General features: G+C 33.7%; 3 protein-coding genes and 1 long non-coding RNA gene across 7 annotated transcripts; 2 read left to right on the plus strand and 2 right to left on the minus strand.

Annotated features, from left to right (window-relative positions):
- The first annotated feature begins 1,029 nt into the window (after positions 1 to 1,029).
- Positions 1,030 to 5,191, plus strand: LOC108200887 (peptidyl-prolyl cis-trans isomerase CYP40-like). Of its 3 annotated transcripts, XM_017369152.2 has the most exons (10): positions 1,032 to 1,417; positions 2,637 to 3,137; positions 3,248 to 3,335; positions 3,497 to 3,549; positions 3,913 to 4,017; positions 4,169 to 4,244; positions 4,397 to 4,434; positions 4,530 to 4,607; positions 4,684 to 4,747; positions 4,930 to 5,191. In XM_017369152.2, the coding sequence occupies exons 1-8, from the start codon at positions 1,241 to 1,243 to the stop codon at positions 4,581 to 4,583; spliced, it is 1,092 nt and encodes a 363-aa protein (XP_017224641.1). In that variant the 5' UTR covers positions 1,032 to 1,240; the 3' UTR covers positions 4,584 to 4,607; positions 4,684 to 4,747; positions 4,930 to 5,191. The 3 variants fall into 3 exon arrangements, with proteins under 3 accessions (XP_017224643.1, XP_017224644.1, XP_017224641.1); XM_017369154.2 differs by lacking the exons at positions 4,169 to 4,244; positions 4,397 to 4,434; positions 4,530 to 4,607; positions 4,684 to 4,747; positions 4,930 to 5,191 and having other exon boundaries at positions 1,030 to 1,417; positions 3,832 to 3,926; XM_017369155.2 differs by lacking the exons at positions 3,497 to 3,549; positions 4,169 to 4,244; positions 4,397 to 4,434; ... (1 more) ...; positions 4,684 to 4,747; positions 4,930 to 5,191 and having other exon boundaries at positions 1,031 to 1,417.
- Positions 5,192 to 6,140: 949 nt separating this feature from the next.
- On the plus strand, positions 6,141 to 11,466 carry LOC108200773 (zinc finger protein ZOP1). Its single transcript, XM_017369023.2, has 5 exons — positions 6,141 to 6,318; positions 7,063 to 7,263; positions 9,176 to 9,299; positions 10,730 to 10,825; positions 10,908 to 11,466. Exons 1-5 carry the CDS (start codon positions 6,310 to 6,312, stop codon positions 11,231 to 11,233), a joined length of 756 nt encoding a protein of 251 aa, XP_017224512.1. The 5' UTR covers positions 6,141 to 6,309; the 3' UTR covers positions 11,234 to 11,466.
- A 451-nt stretch (positions 11,467 to 11,917) lies between these two features.
- Positions 11,918 to 14,355, minus strand: LOC135149341 (uncharacterized). 2 transcript variants are annotated; one of them, XR_010287749.1, is made up of 3 exons: positions 13,629 to 14,355; positions 13,141 to 13,233; positions 11,918 to 12,873 (listed from the first exon to the last, which is right to left on the minus strand). It is a non-coding gene; the product is annotated as an uncharacterized LOC135149341 (long non-coding RNA). The 2 variants fall into 2 exon arrangements; XR_010287750.1 differs by having other exon boundaries at positions 11,918 to 12,878.
- A 6,369-nt stretch (positions 14,356 to 20,724) lies between these two features.
- LOC108200930 (uncharacterized) lies at positions 20,725 to 21,818 on the minus strand. Its single transcript, XM_017369203.2, has one exon. The coding sequence runs from the start codon at positions 21,725 to 21,727 to the stop codon at positions 20,843 to 20,845; it is 885 nt and encodes a 294-aa protein (XP_017224692.1). The 5' UTR covers positions 21,728 to 21,818; the 3' UTR covers positions 20,725 to 20,842.
- Between the last annotated feature and the right edge of the window lie 1,842 nt (positions 21,819 to 23,660).

Consider the following 23,660-nt stretch of genomic DNA (forward strand, 5'->3'; position numbering starts at 1 on the left):
TGCTAATCATAATCTCCATCAATCTTAACAGCCTTTGCATTTCAAATCATGCACACTTGACAAGATAAGACAAAACAAAAGCCATTGAATAACATGCATCATGGAGACACAAACACAAATACACTGTGTTAATTCATAAAGCCTGTAAACAGAGATTCATTAACTTGATGGATGACTTATCATCATTGTGTATGTTTACACACTGCACCATGTATTGTGGCAATTTACTACTTTGGGACAGCCTTGTATTTTCTTAAATTTGTCTTCTTACCAAATTACCTCACCAACACTGCATTTTTACTCCTGTCTTTGGTTACTGTAGCTTCTCAGATTCTTGATTTATATGTCTTTTTGACCATGTTAATGAAAATCTCAAAGATATCGGAGAAAAACCCGAATAGGATCTTATACTATTCAGAGTCGTATATGTCATTTATGAATTTTCCATCTTTAAGAAAAACCCGAATAGTATCTTATACTAATAAGAGTCATATATGTCATTTGTGAATTTTCTGTCTTTTCAATTATTGATTCCAATCGTATTTCGGGTCGTGTCGGATAGCCAAGAGAGATGTGATGCACTTATTTTTTTTGGAATAAATAAGTTCAAATGTACTCCTGTAAAAGTGAAATACCAAGAAAACAAAGTACTCAATTACTCAACTTATAAACTGCACGTGAAGATTGCTTCAGAAACTAGGAATGCAGGGCAGAAATTGCAGATTCCCAAGCTTTATGTCTGCAACCTTAACTTTCTTTCATGTCCTACTCTCACAGAAAATAAACAAATTACTATAATTATTACATAAAAATAATTATCATGAACTAATTTACTCTGAACAAGTAATATCAATACCAACTCATATTTGTCCTAAATTCGAATTATTTTTAACAAGATTCAAACTCTCGACTTCCGATAATAATGCGGAACAGATTTTGTTATATAGTATTAATGAAGTGGGGTATGTGGGGACTGGGGAGAGGGGTAGGGACAGGGGGCAGGTTACATATAAAACAACAAGTGGCAATGAATGTAGTCAAAGACAGAGAGAAGTTTTAAGACAAGAGTAGGCATATATAGCTAGGTTACCAGCTTCAAGAATCTCAACCTTAAAATTGCATAGCAAAGAAAGAAAGCTAAAAGGGTACTTTTTTTCCACCTTCATTAATCTTCTTTGTGTGATCACATTAAATTATAAGCTCTCAATATTCACATAAGCACAAGAAAAAAAGATTTTAGATGGGGGAGAAGAGAACAAAATGCTATCTGGATATAAGCATTGGAGGAGAGCTTGAAGGGAGAATAATCATTGAATTGTACAGTGATGTTGTGCCTAAAACTTGTGAAAATTTCAGGGCTCTTTGTACTGGTGAGAAAGGCATTGGCTCCTGTACTTCTGCTCCTCTCCATTACAAGGTATATTCACACAAATGTTTCTCCTAGTACTTGTTTGTCTATGTATCTATATTTATTACCCGTCTCGTCTTTGACAAGATTCACTCGACTTCCGATAAACTGAGCGAGAGAGATACTATCTGACCACGAGGTCATTGACGGTTGAGTTTTTCTTTGTAGTGAGAATGAAGAAAAAGACTGTTCTTTGCCAGTGTGTACTTGGGGTTTTTATTTTATTGTGATTTCATAATTTTGTTGTTTTTTACATTATATTCTTAAATTTAATCAGTATTTGGTAAATGCAACAATTGGAATCTGAGATATTGGATGGAATTGTGCTGTATTTGATAAAAAGAGATTTGATCAGATTTTTGCTGCCTTATAATGATATCAACTTCATATAATATTTTCTACTTGAGCCTTTAATTGTTGCAAGAGCTCAGGTTTAGAAAAAGCATTGATTTTGAACCCCTTTAATCCCAATATTCACATTTACTTGGCTGAACACTAAGGTTGGTTGTTTACATATAAATGGGCTTGACCGCAGTTTGAGTTTGTTTGTCACATTTATTTCCCCCTATATTCCCCTTAACAGAGAACTTCACTTCTTTATGTCAATATTCCGTTAAGGGATATTGTTATGGAGAGGGGATGGTATGAAAGTCTAAAAAGAGTCGGGGGAAGGAATGGATTGGATGTGCAAATTTTATATGATGAGATATGTGAAATAGAAATGAACAGAGAGGATAATGGAGGATTCATTCGAAAATTGTGGGTTTAATCTCTAGTTTAAATTGCTAGGACAAAAAGTGGATCAATTAAATCAAAGTTAATAACTATTTACTCAAACAATACTCCAAATTTCATTCTAAAAGAATTGGAGCACAAGTGATCAGAACTTCAAACAGAGGTTAGTTAGTCTCATAATGCACTTTCTGGTTTTAAATCTGTCAGTATAATATCTTTTCAATCTCTTTAGAAATAATTTTGAGCAATTGTTTTTCCCAGCATAAAATTTCAAAGCCATAGTGAATTTCTATATGATTATTACACTGTAATTAAATTAAAACTATAAAAAGATGAAGAAAATCATAAAGAATCTGCTAGTGAGTTCAATGCAAGATAAATTTGTGCTGAGAACAATTTCCTTTAGTTTCAGAGATGCATCTGAGGCTTATTTGTTTTGCTTCGACTCTATCATAAATATTAAAATCTAACTACTAGCGTAAATTTATTTCAGGGAGTCTGTTTTCATCGTGTTATTAAGAGCTTAATGGTTCAAGGTGGGGATATTTCCGCTGGAAATGGTACTGGCGGAGAATCCATCTACGGGTTGAAATTCGAAGATGAGAATTTTGAACTGAAACATGAAAGGAAGGGAATGTTATCAATGGCCAACACTGGTCCTGATACTAATGGATCCCAATTTTTCATTACTACTACTCGAACTTCTCATCTAGATGGAAAGAATGTTGTATTTGGAAAAGTGATTAAAGGCATGGGAGTTGTTCGTTCAATTGAGCATGTTCCAACCGAAGATGATTATTTGCCATCTGTCGATGTTTTGATTGCGGATTGTGGTGAAATTCCTGAGGGTGCAGATGAGGGGCTTGCCAATTTTTTCAAAGATGGTGACATGTATCCAGATTGGCCAGCTGATCTTGACACCAGTCCCAGCGAGCTGTCTTGGTGGATGAATGCTGCAGACTCTGTCAAAGGTTTTGGCAACGATCATTTTAGGGTAATCAGTAATGTTTATATCATGTTGTACTTCTGTGTTTTCCTACCTTATTACACAGTAATACTTTAGTTTTTATTTTGTGATCTTTAATGCTGTGTTTCTTCTTTCAGAAACTAGATTACAAGATGGCCCTCAAAAAATACCGAAAGGCATTGCGGTATTTGGACGTCTGTTGGGAGAAAGAAGGCATTGATGAAGGTAGACTATTAGTTTACATCAAAGATGTCATTAAATACATCAATTATTTTTGATAAAATAAATAAATCAATTTTGTACTTATTAATTAAGAACAAATTCTCTCCATGTGTTTTTGACATCTTAGAAATGACTAACTTTTCATTCTTCCTCACAAAATGCAGAAACAAGTTCCGGATTGAGAAAGATAAAGTCACAGATATTTACTAACAGTTCTGTGAGTATTTCTCTAAATATTCACCAGAATGAGTTGTACATCTCCATAACAATTTATGTGCCACCTTTGACAAAATTTAGATCAATAGGGAAAGAGTTTGTTCTTCCGGAAATACTGTCAAGCGTGATTGCTAACACGTGCCACTTTAAACTTGTTCTTCTTAACTTAACAACTCATTTGAGCTCCTTACTTCCTACCACAATAATGTCACTGTAGTTTGTTTTTTTTAGTGAAAACAGTTATTCCACCCACTGATCTTCCTTGTTTGTTGCTTGGCTACAGTCACTCTTAACCTGCACATCCTTATTTGGAGCACATATGAACATTTTTTGCTAGTGTGTAACACTAGATTTATTACTCTAGGCCTGTAAATTAAAGTTAGGGGACTTGAAGGGTGCACTCTTGGACACCGACTTTGCTATCCGTGATGGTGAGAACAATGTGAAGGCTTACTTTCGGCAAGGTCAGGTTGGTGGAAGCATTACTAACCCTTTCTTATTTCACTTAGCTTACATCTTCACATCGGAAACTTGATATTCAAGTCTTCTACGTGGTGCTCTTCTGCTTCATGTGACATGTCTCCGAATTTTCCCTAATGCAATAAATACTTATCTATCAGGCACACATGGCACTGAAAGACATAGATGCTGCAGTTGAGAGCTTCAGGAAAGCACTGGAGTTGGAGCCGGCAAATGGTTAGTATCCTTACTAATCAGACTTCAGTTAGTTTTTAGCTAGCCTGAATACTACAATTTCAGGTTTCATTAGAGGGACTATATCCTTTATTATAATTCATAAGCATGGATAGTGGCATTAACATAAAATCTGATTTTTTTTTTCCTTTCAGTTGGAATAAAGAAGGAGCTTGCTGCTGCCAATAAGAAGGTATAATTACAATTTTAGTTCCAAAACTGTAGTGTAACTTATACTCAATTATAACATATGGCTCATGAGTTCATTTTTGTTATAAAACAAATCAGATTACTGACAGAAGGGAGCGCGAGAAAAAAGCCTTTGCCAATATATTTAAATGAAGCGAGACATAATATGCAAGCAAGGTGCTTCATTAATCAAATATAATTTACATCTTGTCTTAATTAAATTCCTACTAAATTGTTTTAATTTTGTCTGCAGATTTGGTTTCTGCACTTTGTTCAGAGTAGTCTGGACTTTTGATATCGATAGCAGAAAAAATCAGGTATCGTTAATCTACCTTTGCCGTGCCAAAAAATGTTACAAAGCAGGAATGGCTAGCTTCAAAATTTATGAGCACGAGCAAAGACCTCTGCCTTTCTTGTAGAAACAAGTAGAGTATACTTTAACATGATATTCAGATCCTTATCGGGCCGTCTTCAATTTTTTTCTCCGCGTTTAATGTAGGTGATCTTGAAGATGCCAAGGGCGAAAAAAGATCCTTTAGCGATACAACTAGCACCCATCAAGCCTGGGTTTTTCTTGTCAGATATTATGTAGTGTAGCAACAGCAGTTTACGACGAAACTGATGCTTAATTGTAGTCCAAAATTTTGTGTATTTTACAAAGACAAACTTCTAAGTTTCTTTTACTGATTGATGAATATCTGATCGATTGATCCAACTTCAACTCACAATTTGTACTCTGGATACACAATTTTTTCCTCTCAGTTCAGCAGTTTTACTTGATAAACTTAATATTTAGGGAAAAATATAAATGTAATTATGAAGGAGTGTTTGGACCTGGTTAACCGGGTTCATTAAACATGAACCAAAGGCCCCTAAAGTTATATCAGTACTAAAAAAATCGTCATCTTACTTGAAAACAAACAAATTATTTTCATATATGTAGTTGATAAAAATATATGATTTATAAAAGGAGGAGCAGACGGATATGTTCAGTCATAAAAGAGGTGTTTGGATATGGATGACAAAATTTTCGAACCGACGGATATCCGACCAAATACTATTCGGTTCGGGTTCGGTTTTTGTCAAAACCGAACCATACCGACCGCTTGTCATCTCTATGTTTGGATGATATGAGAGAATGAGAATGAGAGGCAATGGGTATGTGACGTCTCACTAATTTTTCTACAGTTTCTTGCATTGTTGTAACGCACATTTTAAATTTTTTTATAAATTTTTATTCAGAAAATAAAATAAAAAAAATGGTATCGGTAGTTTGTTCTTAAAAAAAAACCAATTTTCATTTTGTTTATTTTTGCCCAAGCAAGTTGTATTCGATCAATATATTTAACTCATATAATGCTAGAGTTAGAGTTAGAGATATACAAAAATTTGTTCAAGCTGGATCAGATCGGGTCAAAGAATTCTGATTTTTCAAAATCGGATCAGGCCGAAACTTTTTAAAAATAAGGTAAGGTAGGAGTTTTTTTTAGATTACTTCTAAATAGTCCGGATTTCAAAAATTCGGATTTTTTGAAATACTGAACCTGTTTTAGGTCTTTGGACCGGAGAGGGGAAAACTAGATTTTTTTTTAAAATTTGATTTCTCGGTTTTTTTCCGGATTTGCGGATTTTTTTCTGATCGGTTTTTTAGATATTTTTTTCCCATGATCGAGTTTCATATTTTTTTTTGAAATATCGAGCAATAGAGCTGCCTTGAAGCGGATCGGCTTTTAATTTGCGGGTCATTCTCATTCTCAAGAACGAGAGATACAAAGAAAAGTTGGTACTTAATTAGGGTTTAATAACTCGTTTTCAATCATAGCTCACATATAAATTCGACCCCAAATCTGAAAAAAACTTTAGTTCCCCTTCTGCAGCCATGACTGAGGTAACTCCTTTTTCTTAAATCTTTTAATCTTCGCGTATTTGTAATTATCTATATGTATATCTGTATTAATCTCTGTATGTTTGAAGCTGTCAAGAATTTGTTTTTATCATTAATTCATGGCTAAATTGCATATATGATTGTGAATTTATTGTTTTTCTTGGAAAGGGTCATTGATTTCTTGGCTAAAGATGTTAACTTTATGTAGTTGATTCTTGTAGATTATAAGAAAGCTATTGGGTTTTTTCCCCTTGAATTTGCTAGTCCAATTGTTGATTTGTAATAGAGGGGTGGGCTTGTGCGAGTATTCAAGAATATTTTTATAGTTTGTCATAAACAGTAAAACAGGTCCATGGTAGTGATTATGGAGTATACTTGGTTGCGTTATGTGATTTCCATATTCCGATGACATAGGAGGTGTTGTCTTGTTTTCGAGTGGTGAAGGTAATGTAGTTACATCTTAGGGTGTTTTTCGTTAACTAATATCCCTTTACTTTCTTGTTAAAAGATTATCATACTTTTGTCCTGAGTTTATCTAGTCTCTTTATTACATTTCTTGCATTCTGTTTTCTCTTTTGTTAGACTATTGTATTTGAAGGTAGTTAATTCAGTCCTTCCACTTTAAGACTTTTTCTCAGATTGGTTTCTGTGAATTGTGATATAGGGAACTTCAGTTGTTATTGTAGCTAGGCTTTTAATTTCATTAGTAATATGATCTTATTGGAAAGAAATTTTCCCTTTTTGCAGTATTGGGTCAGCCAGGGTAACAAATGGTGTGATTTCTGCAAAATCTTCATATCCAGCAACCCTATCAGCATTAGAAATCATGAGCTCGGCCAACGTCACAAAGATGCTGTTGCAAAAAAGATTACCACCATGAGACAAGATAAAGCTGCTAAGGACAAAGAAGTGAAGGAAGCTGCTCGTTCCCTCGAACAGATTGAAGCGGTAAGTAGTTTAAGTAATAATGCTCAATTCCTTTCCTATTAACCCGTAAAATGGCATCCTTACTTTTAGTACAGGAAAATGTATTCAATATTCATCAATAAAGGGCATTGCCCCAGCGTTATTATAGCCCTCTCGCTTTAGGGGAAGTTTGAGGGTTCATATCTTGATAGAGATGTTTGCATGAGTGAAGGGGTATGGGTCCTCTTAAAAACCTGTTTGCCTACAAAAGGCTGTACCCATTAATGACAATAAGTTGAAAGTAAATAGTGGTTAGGGATCATAATTATTTCATGTGGCAAATTCTACTCGGGCTTTAAAAAAATTTAGTACAATGTCAATTGCACTAAATTTTTTTAAAGCCCGAGTAGAATTGCACTAAACTTTCAACTAAATAAGTTGAAAGTAAATAGTGGTTAGGGAGCTGAGTAATGAATACAAATATAGACAAATCTTGAGGGTTCTTGAAAGCTCAGGGAAGGTTCTTTATTTGGGCAAGGTCAATTGCATAATATAAAATAGGGAAAATGGATTTTTTTGTCACTCAACTTATTGTGTCTTTAGAAACTTACCACTCAACTATAAATTTTTTTATTTTACTCACTAATATTAGGTTCAGATTATCTTTTTGTCACTGAAGTTAAGTTCGGATTTGATTATTAGCATTATATTAATTTTTTAAGCATTATTAAAATATAGTGGTAGTCTGCAATATTTCGATGATTTGATATATGTATACATCTTTATATATAGTACTTCTTATGTCCCAAGGTCATTTACCATAGGCAATAAGAGTTTGACACGCATTTTATAGCTTCTAAAAGATGTGGTTTCATAATTATTTTATTTTTTTTCATAAGAATAAAAATTTAGCGTTTGAATTTTTATACACAAAAATAAAATCTCAAAAAAAGGTATGAAACTATGTTTTATAAGAGTCTTAAAGTACGTGCTAAGTAGTAGAAAAAATTGTAACAAATGAGAGGGACGGGGATTAAGTTTTCATCTCAATTTATTTATCTTTATCTTGAAAATTGTAATAAGATAAAGTCATTAAAATTTATGAAGATATATTTAAGAGAGATTTTGGGCTGAACTAGTCGATTGAAATTTTTATAGTGAAAGATGATGTATCGTATCACTAAATTAGACTTTATCTTTATCAGGGAGGATGAAGTGTTCGAAGTCATTGATTCCATATATATATAGATGATTTAATGAATTTCTAGAATTCTAATTACGATTTATCCTTATTTTAATTTTTTATCAGCTTGTTTTATGTTATTATTGCTATATATAATGATATAAACATACTTTACATTATCAAAATATTTACATACTATTACTATGTATTGATGATACAACAAAACATTATCATAATGCTAATAATCAAATCCAAACCTAAGTTGGTGATTAAAAAAAATCCAAACCTAATATTAGTGACTAAAAGGAAAAAAAATTTAGTTGAGTGGTAGGTTTCTAAAGACGTAATAAGTTGGGTGACAAAAAAATCTATTTACCCTATAAAATAAAATAGTATATATGCAGTGCAACATTTTTGCTAGACAGTGAATTAAATATTTATGCCTGTTTAGGAAGAGAGATGTAATAATAAAGAGGCATAAAATTTTCATTAGAACTTATGAGGATGTTCATTAGTAGTATTATATATTATTATCTTTGAAGCCCTTTTCTATACCTGTAATCATCCGACTGCTGCTTTTGAATTTCTTGAAATTTAGAAAAATTAACCTGCATATTTGCGTTTTCCACTCATCTTTTAATTGTGTGTATTAATAATCCCATTAATGGGAGACCGACATTGCTTAAGAAGTTGCATTCTTATTTATTTGTTTATATACCCAGATTCTGATGAACTATCAATCCTTATATTTCTATATGATTTGATCAACAGAAAGCTCAACGGAGCTATCAGAAAGACATATCAACTTTCAAAGAGGCCAGAAATTCGAATGCACAAGCATTAGTCTCTCAAGAGGATGGTCAAGGGGCCTTTAAGGGATCCACGATTTCTGCAGGTATGATTTTTTTGTATATCTGTTTTAGCTTCCTGCATTCATTCGTTCACATGTATATCTGTAGATACTAGTTATGTACACGTGTTGATCATAAATAATTTGCATTAGACCAAACAGATATATTGATGAGTGATTAAAAGTAGCAAAGCTGAATCCAATTATGACAAAAAAAACAATAATGGGCTCTGCTGTCTACTTGTTAGTTGTTGCGATTGAACTGACTTGATTTGCTGCAGTGAAATTTTTATCGATGTGTTAATCGTAAAAATAATATATGCAATAGGTCAAATAGATAGATTGATGTGTGATTAGAGGTGACAAACCTTAACAACAATGACAAAAATAAATAAGTAATGGACTTCAGCAATCCAGTTACTGTCAATTATAGAGAGAGATCTGATTTGCTAGTGGAAGAAATGTATAAAACTAGTTGTAAGGCAATTACAGAAGGCAAACAGATGTATATATATAAATATGCAGGGAATGTAACTCGGGTGGGGATAGAGAGTAGAAAATAGAATTACAGGACACTTGCCGAGTGGCATTGTTAAGGATTGCGGAGCAGAAGCATGTGACAGAGGTTATTTAAAATAATTGCCGCTCATTTGTGTGTATGTGAGCGCAGTCTGTCTGTCCTTGCGCAACCTAAAAACATTATACATGCTCACCTAACTCTTCTAGCTCCTGTTAGAGGAAGAATCATTATAACTTTTCATGCAAGTACCTCTTTAACGGGGAACTCATTACTGAATCAACAATTATTATAAAAACAAGAATATTATGTGGTTGTTATTGCATCCTTACACATTCATCGTGGCCTTCTGGTGAGGAATAGCGGCCCAGTGATATAGTTGAATTCTATTTCCACAAATTATGTTTGTTTTCTTTGACTATGATAAAGTTGCATTAATAATCGTCTCTTACTGTATATGCCCGACTCCAGTTATACTTCCTCTGCTCTTTATTTCTATATATAAAGTGACTCATGCCAAAGTATAGGCGTGTTCGACTAATCAACATTCTGAAACATGTGACGTGTTGGGAAGTTAGTAGAGATATAGCTAGTAATTAGTAATCGTTTTTAATATTTAAAATCAATATCCTGTGCTCTAAATTTGAAGATGCCAAAAATTTCTGGCAGACATAAGAAGTTAAAGAATACTGTTCAGTGTTGAAATTTATCTTGTTTAAAGGGTTTGTATTAGTAATCATGGCTAAGTTTCATGCTTTCATCAGTCTGTCTATTGTTTCATGAAGAATGTTTGTGTAGCTGTCTTGTTCTTGTACAAGTCGTACGCAGTTGTGCGATATTGATATTTGTACTTTGGTCTGAGCTAATGCCATAATTTTGTTACAATACATAATATATTTATGAACTTCTACTGGTCGTTGCAAGTCTATTTAAGTGATTTATTTGTGCTTGATGGCAGATTGGGAGTTTGACAGCGCTACAGGCTATTACTATGATCAACTGAATGGTTGTCACTACGATCCAAATTCTGGCTTCTATTACACTGATGCTATAGGTATTAATCTGCAGTCAATTTTTTTTTTTAATATAAACATCTTGGCGAAAATTTTCTCATATAGTTGTGTGGAATGGAACAGGCAAGTGGGTTACAACACAGGAAGAGGCACTTTCAGCACCTCGAAGTTCTTCTAGTTCTGTCAATCAGAAATCCATGTTTAAAAAACCATTATTATCTTCTGACAGTAAACCTGATGTTAAAAATAGAACCAGTTCCCCAGCATCTGTGAACCCTGCCAGATCTGCAAAAGGCGCCCCTTCATCTCTCATGGTTCACAAGAGGAAAAGGCAAGATAAGCCAAAAGCTATATCTGCAGAGGAAGTTGCCGCGCTCAAGGCAAGAGAGGCTGCAAGAAAGAGAGTTGAAGATAGAGAAAAGTCATTACTTGGTCTGTATAAGCACTGAAATATATAACATAACCGCCTTCAATCAGTCTCAATTTTAACACCCAAGCTTTGAGCAATTTATATTTTCCAATATATTTCAAGAATGTCATGCTTGTGTTGGAAATTTCCTTCATTATCATGAAAAGACATTCATTTGCTAAAATGTTCCGGCTTGGGTCATCGAGTACTTTCATGTTGAGCAATTGACGGTGATGTATCATATCGTTCATTGTGGGATTATCTTTACTTGGACGGATTGAGATGGGTATCAGTGACGATAAATTTTGCGGTCGCCGAAGGCTGTCGCTATTGTTTAATATTAGCGACAGACTTTGCGGTGGCTGATACTTTTGATCGCTGATAGACCAGTTTCATATAGTGTGAGTTACCTTTGACAAGGCTGAAGAAACTTAACATATAATGGATCCAATGTTATTGTTTCCAAATCATTGATAATTATTGAAGAATTATCATATATGATACTATAATATTAGGTTCTAAAGTCATACATTTGTCATCGGCTATTTGCATAAAATACCAAGTATATGGACATTTGCATATGCAATGAACATCTGAACTCGCATGTAACTGAATATGGACGACAATACTCATGCCTTATAACACACACACACACACATATATATATATATATATATATATATATATACACAAAATTAACCACAAAAGATATAAAAATCTGAACCCACTACTTAACTTACAACCAAAAGCTGCCTATATAAATTCCAATGGCCTCTTAATGACGTGCTCATAGTTCATAAAACTTTAAATTATCTCTAAAATGCAAAAGTTAATTTTTCAAATCAGGATAAAGTATAATAGAAGGCAAAATCTAAGTCAATACATGTAAAAAAGTAGCGATAATTTTAGTGACTGAAAATGTGTACTTTATCTATGTTCAATTCGAATAAGCAATCTAAATACGAAATAACCTACAATAAAAGCTAAAATTGACAAATCTTTAGTCAACTCAGAACACAGAAATGCACGCAAAATAATGTTGTACAAAGAGGTGACATGAGATCGTTGTTACTTGTATAACTGCCGGTATCACTGCTTTAAAGAATGACAAAAGACCTACTAACGTATATACTTTGTGCATTAAATTTACAACCCCATAGTATAGTTACATTATAGCCATATTCTGCATGTTTCACGAATTTTAGATGTCCAACAGCTCAAAGCTATGAAATGTACCATATCGGCATTTCAACTACTATAATGAACTATTTGAAAACATAAATTTCATTTGAAATTGTAGATTTGACCAGATGACATTTTGGGATAAACAAAAGATTTAGATATGGATTTCAACTGAAATATTGGAATCCAAGACAAAATATTAGTATAAACTTGAGAATTCGAAATGACAACTCAAATCATATCATTAGAAATCCATCATTTTAAATAACATACTTGTTACCAAACACAACCTTACATTTTTCTTTTCTCTTACTAAACTTATTTAGCTACAAGAATTATTCATATGCGACTTACCTTTTGACGAGGCAGAAAAAATTTCACAAAGTAATGGATCTAGTGTTATTGTTGCCAAATCATGGTCTTCCCCTTCAAATTCTTCACGATGCCATAACTCTGAATGTTTAATCCCTGATGGCCAGCTCTTATCCTCTTCTGGGGCTTCCCTTGTAGTTGCAACAAGAATATTTGAACTCTAAACATTGTTAATTCTATATAATTGTCTATATAATTGTCAGTATCACCATTTTAACGATTGACTAATGACATACTAACGAATATACTTTATGCATTAACTTTAAAACTCATAGTTCAACTATATTATATCAATATTCTACATGTTTCACAAACCACAATTGCCTCAAACCTTAAATCTTTGAACCAATTCATATCAGAATTATCTACAAGAATTATTCATATGCGAGTTACCTTTGACAATGCTGAAGAACGAGAGCTTTAGTGACTAAAAATGTGTACTCCATCTATGTTGAATTTGAATGAGCTATCTAAATACGAAATAACCTACAATAAAAGTTAAAAGTGACAGAGTTTTTAGTCAACTCTTAAAACAGAATTGCACGCAAAATAATGTTGTAAAGAGAGGTGACATAAGATCGTTCACTGTCAAAATCCCTACTTTAAAAAATGACAGAAGATCTACTAACGCATATACTTTGTGCATTAAATTTACAGTCCATAATATTGTTACATTATAGCCATATTCTGCATGTCTCACGAATCTTAGATGTCTTAAAGCTATGAACGGTAGCATATCAGCATTTCAACTACTATAATTACCTATTTGGAAACATGGATTTAATTTGAAATTCTGGATTTTAACAAATGTCATATTTGGATAAACATAAGAATTCAGATGTGGATTTGAATTCTACAAGAATTATTTATATGCGACTTACCTATGACGAGGTAGAAGAAATTTCACAAGTAATGGATCCAGTGTTATTGTTGCTAAATCATGGTCTTTCCCTTCAAATTCTTCACGCTGCCATAACTCCAAATGTTCAATCCCTGGTGGAAAGCTCTTGTCCACTCTTCTGGAGCTTGCTTTACAGTTGCAACAAGAATATCAACTTTATTTGTAGTTGGAACCAAAACTGACCTTGTAAAACTCCATTAGACTGACCGTTTATGAGCCCAAAGCCATTGAGCTAGCTTTTTAGAGTGGGCAATAAAACAAGGAGGTTGACGGGGCTACCTAGGAGCTGCTGCTTTGTCTGTCACAAATAGAATCGGGGAACTGTGAAATAATAATTCCAAGTTTTAAATTCAGACATTTCGCATTGGCTATTTGAATATAAAACCAAGTATATGGACATTTGCATACAGAATAATGATCTGAACACGCAAGCACCTGAATTTAGACGACACTCTACTCATGCCATATCCCATCTATATTCAAAATTGACCACAAAGAATATAGAAATCCGATCTTACTACCTAACTTACAACCCAAATCTACCAATATGAATTTCAATAACCTCAGAATCATCTTCTATTACACAAAAATTAAATTCCTGACTCAAGATATATAAATACTATTAGAAGGAAAAACCAAAGTCAATAAACACAGACAAAGACACGTACAAAAGTAATGAGAGCTTTGGTGATTGATTATTATGACTCCATGTATACAATATAAATGAGCTATCTAAATACTAAAAAACAAGCTAGAATACACAAATATATAAGACAACTCAGAACACAGAGATGTACCAAAGATAATGTTGTAGGAAAAGAGGATAAAATATCTTTATACATATTTACTTGATTGTTTTACTTCCCATTCTCTCCCACTTTGTACTTATTACAAAAAGACAAGTATGCTTTTACCTCACACGTTTGGTCCTTTGTCTTTTTCGGTTGTGCGTAAAAGGGTCTTGACATGTAGTTGGAAGGGGTGCTGAGCAGGTGAGTTTTGGCCTTGTCTCATGATTCAAATATTGACCGATTGTCTCAAATATTCTGTGAGTTCAGTATTGGGATCTACCACTGCCCAAAGCACCACTTTGATGCACTTAGCTATTTTTGCCACAGAATCGACTTGCTTCATATCACAAGTGAGTAGTGACAACTTTTTTACTTGTCTAGGAAGGAGATGGATGTTTTGATATGCATTGATCTCTTGTCGAGATGCATCATGCACACAAAAAACAAGCTCTTTAATGGGAACCTCACTAAGTTGCATTCCATGCACCCGACCCATCAAATCAATTAAAAGAGTCGGATCAACAAGGCGGAACGATGAGACTCTATCTGGGGGTAAACATATCAAAATAAGCAAGTATGTGAGAAGAGACTATCTAACGGCAAAGGCCGGGTAATAGTTACAATTTGCATAAAATTGAATGTAAAATGTAGATTCAGCTCCAATAGCCTGAACATTTAGACGCCTGACTATATTTGAGAAAACACATAACACTACTAGATTGTAGATAATGTTGTGGAACGGTAAAAATATTTATGGAACGGTAAAGAAATGTTATAAAATGTTAAAAAATTACATAGTCTGAATATTAAATTTTTGTTGTCTATGTTATCATTTTTGTATTGAATATTCTAATCAAGATGGAAATGACTTGTTTATTATTGAAGAATTTAGATGTTCAAAAAAGATAAAATGAACATAACATTTCAGACTATCATATATAAAAAGATCGAATAAATGAAAATCGAACTTTGAAAAATGGACTAATTTAAATGAAAAAATTTGAAAAAAGTTAATGTATAAAAAATGATTTTAGAGTTGATTTTAACATAACCAATTCAACGAGTTAACATACACCGACTGATTGTCTTTACTGAATATTATCTACGATCCCTTAATTTCGAAACTGGATCCGTCACCGAGTACAAAATATTTTGGTTATAACCCACTTATTCTGTTGCTCTAATTCTCTAAGTAAAGCATCGTCGAAGACCGTTCTTTCAGCCATTATTCAACAACTAGTGAAAAAAAAAGCATGGTATAACTTTTACCTTATTACAGGAAATGGCATATTGATTTTGCTAGGTATCCTTTCACGCCCGATAAGTCGAACCTATCTTTAAACGAGGAACATTCTAAAAAGGCTTGGATGAGTCCTGAATAATCTAGAATGATGAGGAACTTGACGGAATTCTCTTAAAGGTGCTCAGGATTTAAGAAACGTCTAGAAGGTGACGGAACCATATGGAGCTTGCTGGAGTCTTCTGGAACCTTCAAGAGCCTGGAGTTTCTAGAGGTTTTATAAGTAATACTTGTATATTTTAGATGGGTAGGTTCTAGAATAAAGTTGTATAGATAATTAGTGGAATAATCTAGAAGCATGTGGAATGTACATGTTCTAGAACTCTCTAAGTGCGGAGGAGCCTATAAATAAGTGAGACCCTTTCATTTTGGAAGAGTAGAGAAGAGGAAGGAGAGTAATAGAGTGATGGAACAAAATGAGAGCATTCAAGCAGAACTAGGGATCTTGTGTGGGTGAGTGCTAAGCTTCGTGAAGGCTAGTGTGTGGGTCAATGGGATTCATATTTTGTAATTGAGATTTTACTAAGAAAGAAGGGCTTTGTTAGTAAGTGTAGTTATTTACTCTACTCTATAATTGTGTTAATCCGCTGCAGAAGTGTAGGAGACACTTGGGATAAGTCCGGTCTAGTAGGACGCAGGTTAGGCGACAAGGGATAGACACCGACACAGTCGGTTTTGAAAAAGGGGAACAACCTCACCCCCTTTAACACTCCTAAGCTAGCTATATTATCTGACCAAACATGTCATATCTTTGAAAATTTGCAAATATAAGTACTCTCAGCAGAGACAAAGTTCGTCATCCACTAAAACTATTCTATGTATGTCCAGAAACTTGTGACATATTACAAACAAATCAACTAAGTAAGGTTTATCAAGGGTAGTACTTTGATCTCTCAAGTCTAAATGCATGCAATGCATGAAATAGATCGAATGGGTTGCTCAGCATAGGTATCAAGTTTCTAGATTTTATAAATAAAGAATCCGTAAAACACTACTTGCCAACCTTAAGGATATAAATAGATCCCTTTCCAAATTTAGATGAATAAAAAGAGATTTACCTGTTCAATCGCCAAACTTCTGCTATGTAGCAACTTTGGTTAAAAGACACTGAAAAATTACAGACCTTGATAGACGATGATAAGTCTAGAACTAAATTTAGCAACTAAAGGATATATACACTACTTGCACTAGCTTTTCATAGCTTGGATCAAAAGCTCGTAGATATAGTTGTTCAATGGGCCGATGACAACCATGCGACTTAATAATGTATAGTATGGTCTAGCTACCACTAAAAGTTAACTTTTCAGTGAAAATGATGCATAATAAATATATGTCCAACAAGCAACAACGCATAGATAAGGTGTTAATAAAAACAATTACATGTATAGATAGGGCGATAAACAATTGTTTAAATAACTGATATACGTCCGGGGCTAACAATTCATTCACATAGCAACCCCATATCCTACATTCCACATACATTCCTTAGGATATTACATAATATAAGAAGTATGATAAGCAAATGTCAAATGACGAGAAGTGACAAAAACTATCATACAGTGGACATGTTGTACTTCGATCAAGCTAGGTCAACCACCCAATGTAGTCAAGTAATAGTTCGAAAGGTTTTAGAGTTTGCTGCGGGAGAGATTGAAGAGTAATTCCTTACAGTGTGAGTACCATGTTAACCAGAGTTCTTTTACAATTAAGAAGGATATGAGGATGTCCATATCAATATATAAATCATCCATAAGAAGTTTCCATGTAGATGTCAAGCATCATGGTTAAGTTCAATTCAATTTCTTTGAATGTCTTCTTCGCTTCTCTCGGTCTTTGTAGATTTACATCTGAAAAATACAGACAAATATATTATATTAGTCATGGAAAAATTACTCTTTTCCGTTGACAATGACAGAATTCTATAAAATTCGCACCGTTCATAGCAAAATTGTGGTTTCAACTTATATGCATGATACCAACCGAAATGATAAGCGGGCGCGCGCCCACACACACACACAGTCTTACTCCAATAGAAACCTCCGTGGTCGCCTCCTCCATAACCACTACCACCTATATGCCGCTCTCCCCCTTCATAACCACCACCTCCATTATTTCTCTAACAACACAATCTCCACCTCCATCTTCACCAGCCTCATCTTGGTCGCTGCTTCAACCTCCTTCAGCCTCGTTCATACTTCTTTCTCCACCTCGGCTTAACTTCCTCTATCTCCACCTTCACCTCCACCACCGTCACCACCATCTGAATCGAAAACGTGAACATATCTGGTTATTTTGAGCAGTTTATGCAAGTTTTCACTAAATCCTGCAACACAGATCACTAAATCCTAAAGAGAATATCACTAACTTGTATTGATTCCTAATTTTTATTTTAAGAATGGTTTCTATTTGATCATAAGCATATATATATATATATATATATATATTATACATCAACAAACAACATATAACTTAAATAAATACACATTGACTAACGAATCTATATATAAAAAGTCGCCCACAAAATCCTGAGGTATAGAGTATATAAGTTGTGCAAGAGAGGCCAGAAAGAGGAAGCTGACGCGCTCAAGCTGCAAGAAAAAGAGTTGAAAATAGAGAAACGTTGTTACTTGGTCTGTATAAGCACTGAAATATATAACATAACAGCCTTCAAGTCGGTCTTAATTTTAACAGCCAAGCTATAAGCAGTTTATAATTTCCAATTAATATTAAGAACGACATGCTTGTGTTAGAAATTTCCTTCATTATCATGAAAAAACATTGATTTGCTAAAACGTTCTCTATATTTTTTTTTTGTAAATAAACTGTCTGTGTAATTGATTTCGAAAGATCTTCTACATTTCATGCATGATGAATGTCGTTTTGTTGTGTTTGGATGTTGAGTCGCACACAATATTGGATTCTCTTGAAGAAACACTTGTATTATTATCATTTAAATTTCATTATATACCATAATGCCAAATTGCAAATGACCAATCAGTTATACTTATATATGAATGTCTAAAGAATCTAAAAAGCTTTTGTCCAGTTCTAGCATTGATAAATATGTATATATACGTTAATATGAGTTTCTTCCCATGTGTCATGCGGATCTATAAGATATTATAATAAGTCAACATACGGATAATTTTTGAATTCTGAATGTTTAAAGCAGGATGGAAATGTTTTTAATTATAAAGAAAAAAAGAAGTTTTTTTCCCGCTAAATAAGAAAAAAAGAATAAAAAATGTTAAAGGATACGTGATTGTGCAGAAAGATAGTAGAAAAACAATGAGCCTCCTATACTTAATTGACAATACATGTGATGGTCCAGGGATTAAATTTTAATTTGCTCCTGGGCTCCAATAATTAATAATAATAATTTGAGTAATTAATTGTGAGGGCTGTATCTTATGAGATTAAAGCATTGACTAATAACTTAAATGACTCATCTACCAATTCATTATCAAGCAGTCTATAAAGTTATCTTTGCAAGAATATTTAGATGGGACAGCAGCTGTGTGTCGGCAAGGTCCCTAATTTGTACTGTAATTATTTCTCTAATGTACCTGCACATTTTTCGATTCTTCCCGTCGAACACAAAATTAGCCTATAAAAAATGAGTAAAGTCATATAAAAAATAAGTAAATTGGTGAAACTTATATTTATGTAATACTGTAATATATTCGAGATAGTGAAGGAAAGTTGTGATTATAACAATATAGATCGCAGATAGTTTTGAGGTAGGATCATGTTATATAATGAAGAGTAAAATAAGAGTATGCGGACAGGGCACATCAATTTAAATTTTTCGATTCATAAAGACCGAATTATTTTCTAAATAAATACAAGGCACATATATATCATATATTCGAATAGGCACATCATTTTAGACTCCTAACTTGGACACGACATTTATATACGTTGAACCTCATGTTAGACAAGTTCGTTTAATTCTGTATAGCATAATTATGTCGACTGTCGACCTCATAAACATAATTAAGCAAAAGAAAAAAATTTAATTAGTACATTCAATGTACCATTACATATGTATCACTGTAATGTAATACTAGCACTGTTCTTTCAGCTAGCCGGCCAGTTGGATCCAAAGAAAAGAGAGCAAAGCCGAAATGATTACTACAACTACAAGATTAGAATTGATGCGATGTACTTTGTGGGGTGGTCCTTGAAAATTAACACAAAATTAACTTTGCTTTTCATAAAGATACTTGTATTGAGCTAGCTTAATAATGCAGGTGTTAAGCTATTAAGTTGGTAGCTCCTTTTCCTTGCAGTTTTTTACTACTGTTACTTCCTTGATTATAGCGTAATCTCCACAGTTCAATCTCCTGTATATTGTTTCAAAATATGGGTGGGATCAATTTTGGATTACATTTGAAAAAACTTTGAAGTGAATCGTGAGGGAAATTGATTATTCGGAGTTTTAGGTTTCTTTTATCCAAATAAATCATAAGAGTATACTGTAGCTAGCTGATCATTGACAAAAATTAGCTACGTTAATCCTCTCGAAATTTCATTTTTCATATTGAAGATTAGATCAGAGACACTGATATTTGGGATAATTAATTCTTTCACGTCTGTATTATATTATGACAATATTCAGAATGATGGAGAATCGAACCGCCAAACCAGAGTTCTTATACTGTATTGAAAAAATTGGCCGCTTAAGATTTTTGATCTGTACTTGGATCCCGATGAAAGACATGGGTGATAGAAAATCGGTAGCTTTTGATTTATGATCTTTATTCAGACTCAACGAAAAAAATCGAAATACTTATTATAGACTCTTGGAGACCGTCCATCTAAAATCTTAGAAATCATAAAATGACTATAATAATATTAAGCTACAAATGAATAAGCTGTATTTTGACTGAATAAATCCCGGAGTGAGAAACAATCGACACACATAATTCATTCATACCAGCTTGTCAATTCATGTCAATTATGTTGAGGAAAAGTTAATTACATTTAGAAAAAGATCACGATATATATATTAACAAACATAATTGCACAACAAAATTCACATCAGAATTAAAGGAAAAAAGTACAAGAAACATAAGTAAATATGAACAATATTTAGTTAAACTATTCACGTCCCATTGCAGAAACAATCCCCCTGTTAGAAATCTCATGAACTCCAGAAACCCTAAATCCCAGACACCCGAAAAACCCTTGCTTGTATGGCAAGTAAGTCTTCTTCCGCATCTCCTCCGCCACCGATCGGTTCACCGTGTAATGCCACTCATGCGCCGACATCTTCCGACTCCCTACCGACCCACCACCGTCATTGTCCACCGATCGGAAACTCCAGTTCTTAGAATCTCTATTTTTCCCACTTTTTTTAAGCAATTCGTATTTTTCTTTGTGACCCTCGGAAGCACTTCGAAATAGTAACAAGTTTTTCAGCTTCCATTTCTTGTACCAATTCGCCGCGGGGACCTTCTCCGGCCGCCGCGTCTCCTCCATAGCCGCGGCGAACGGGTCAAAATCATCACTACTCTTCTTACGTGGGGAGAAAGATAGGGTTAGGGTTAGGGCTTCTTTGATTTTTGCCCTAGGCGATTTCGGCGACTCTAGGTTTATTAAATTCGTTTCGAGATTATTTAATCTCGGAGGAAGCTTGAGCTTCAGCGGCTTGATCTTCCCGCCGGAGAAGAGCTCGTCGGCGGGAAGGAGGGATGGTGGTTCCAAGTAGCCGCTGAAGTCGAAGGCGAAATCTTCATCGACATCGGTATCGTAATGCGAGCTTACGGACTTGGGAGTTCCGGGTTTTTCTTCCCAGTTGAAAGGGATAGTTGAAGGAGTTGTGCCATGAGGGGCGGCGCGTGAAGGGGTTGTGGGGGCGGTGGTGAAGATGTAGGTGCCGAAGCGTTGCGGGCTCGACGGGGCGGTTACGTAGGGGGAGGTCGAGGTGCTGGTGAAGTTGAATTCTTGATCGGTTCTTGGTGATGAAGGTTGTGTTACTTGCATGGTTGTTTGAGAGAGAGAGAGAGTGAGGTGGGTGGAGGAACGCAGTGTGGTTATATACACACTGTTTGTACGGTTTAGTTTGGTGATAAATCAAGTAGAACGAAACACTCCGCGGCTGAGGTTTATTTTAGAAAATCACTCATAACCTTTTCGCTTTTTAGTTAGATGCATTTCCTTTCCCGACTTACTATCAAAAGCGTAAATTACACTTAATCAATAAAGTTACGGAGTAAAAATTAATTAAAAATTAGAGTTATGAAATCAAAATTAATCAAAAATTAATTACATTTATCAAAAATTAATTGAATAATTAAGAATCAAATCAGTTCGACGAGTTACGAAATATAAGTAATTAGTAATTAATCATGATTAATCACCGATTTTTAGAACAAATCTTTCTCAGATTGAAGTTTCAAATTTTGTCTAATAAAAAGTATGACCGATTATTAATCAAATAATTTAATACTCCTTTCATTTTAAAATAATAATTGTTTTGATTTTTTACATGTATTTTGAAATATTAAAAAACGTACCTTCGTATATTACTCCATCCATCCCAAATTAGATGAGCTTGTTGACTTTACGCACACAATTTAAGGTGCATTGACCGCATACCTACCCATTTTTAAAATTTTATATTTACAAATAAAAATTAAAATATGAAATTTTTGTTTACAAAAGAAAAAATAAAAAAATAAATTTAGGAGCTAGACAGTCAATGCACCTTAAGTTACGTGCCCAAAGTCAACGGGCTCAACTAATTTGGTATGTAGGTAGTATTTTCCAAATATTTCTTTTCAAAATAAAAATATAAATCTTAAATTTATTGAAAATTAAAATATAAAACTTTGTTTCTTTTACATCTCAAAATACGTGCCACAAATCAAAATGGCTATCATTTTACGATGGAAAGCTTTCCGTGCTCTCTTTATTGGAAACTTATTAAAATTTCTACTCTCTCCGTCTCATTTTAGTTGTCACATTTTTATTTTTTATAGGTCAAATTGACTAATTTTTGACTAAAGATTATACATCACTCTTTCATTATTTTAGAAAACTGAAAATTACATTTTAAAGTAGATTAAAAGTTATTTCTAATAACATTTTTCTTTTATTTTATTGATTGATAAAATAATAATAAATTTTCATCAAAGTTTGGTCAATTTGACCGGAACAAAATCTAATGTGACAACTCAATGGGACGGAGGGAGCCGCATGTAAAAATGTAATTAATAGTAATAATAATATTATAAAGACTTAAATTACCGATGAGAAGTGAGAATGAGATCGAATGTTTGATATAGGATAAAATAACATTTCGAATTGTCAGTAGCTGAGGATAATGGCTAATGGCGAAAGGTGACAGTATTTACGCGTTCAATATTTGTTAAAAAGAAAACTTCTAAATGTTCATATTTTCGGAACTGAAACAGAATCCACCTGAGAGTTAATACAAACTCAAAACATCGATCTAATTCTTCGAGTTACATGTTTAATTACATGCATCAGTGGCAATATTAATTGGTGAACATGTGTCTAATTAGTTTCAAACTTTGTTAGATCAATTCTTAAGTTAATACTGATTAGCATTCGTACTTAAGAACTTGCAACTTAGAAAATTGATATAATTCAACACGAGGGATTTATTTAATAGGGACTTTGACCTAAATATAATTATTAGATTCTTCGAGTATTTTTTAAAATTTTTTTTAGTAATAACGTGGACACATCCAACTAACTTGTAAATTAAATTATTTGACACTCTACTTAATACCAAAAATATATATTAAAAGATTCAGAGATAGGTCGTTAGACCATGCATGATGCACCGGCCAAAGTAAAAATGGCTTCTGTGCAGTGTTGTAAAAAGCGGGAATCGGACTTAGTCGGTGAGGGCACCGTCCAGCGATTAATCGGATAATCGGAGATTAAT

Source organism: Daucus carota, chromosome 9, assembly GCF_001625215.2.
Source record: "Daucus carota subsp. sativus chromosome 9, DH1 v3.0, whole genome shotgun sequence".
NCBI lineage: Eukaryota > Viridiplantae > Streptophyta > Magnoliopsida > Apiales > Apiaceae > Daucus > Daucus carota.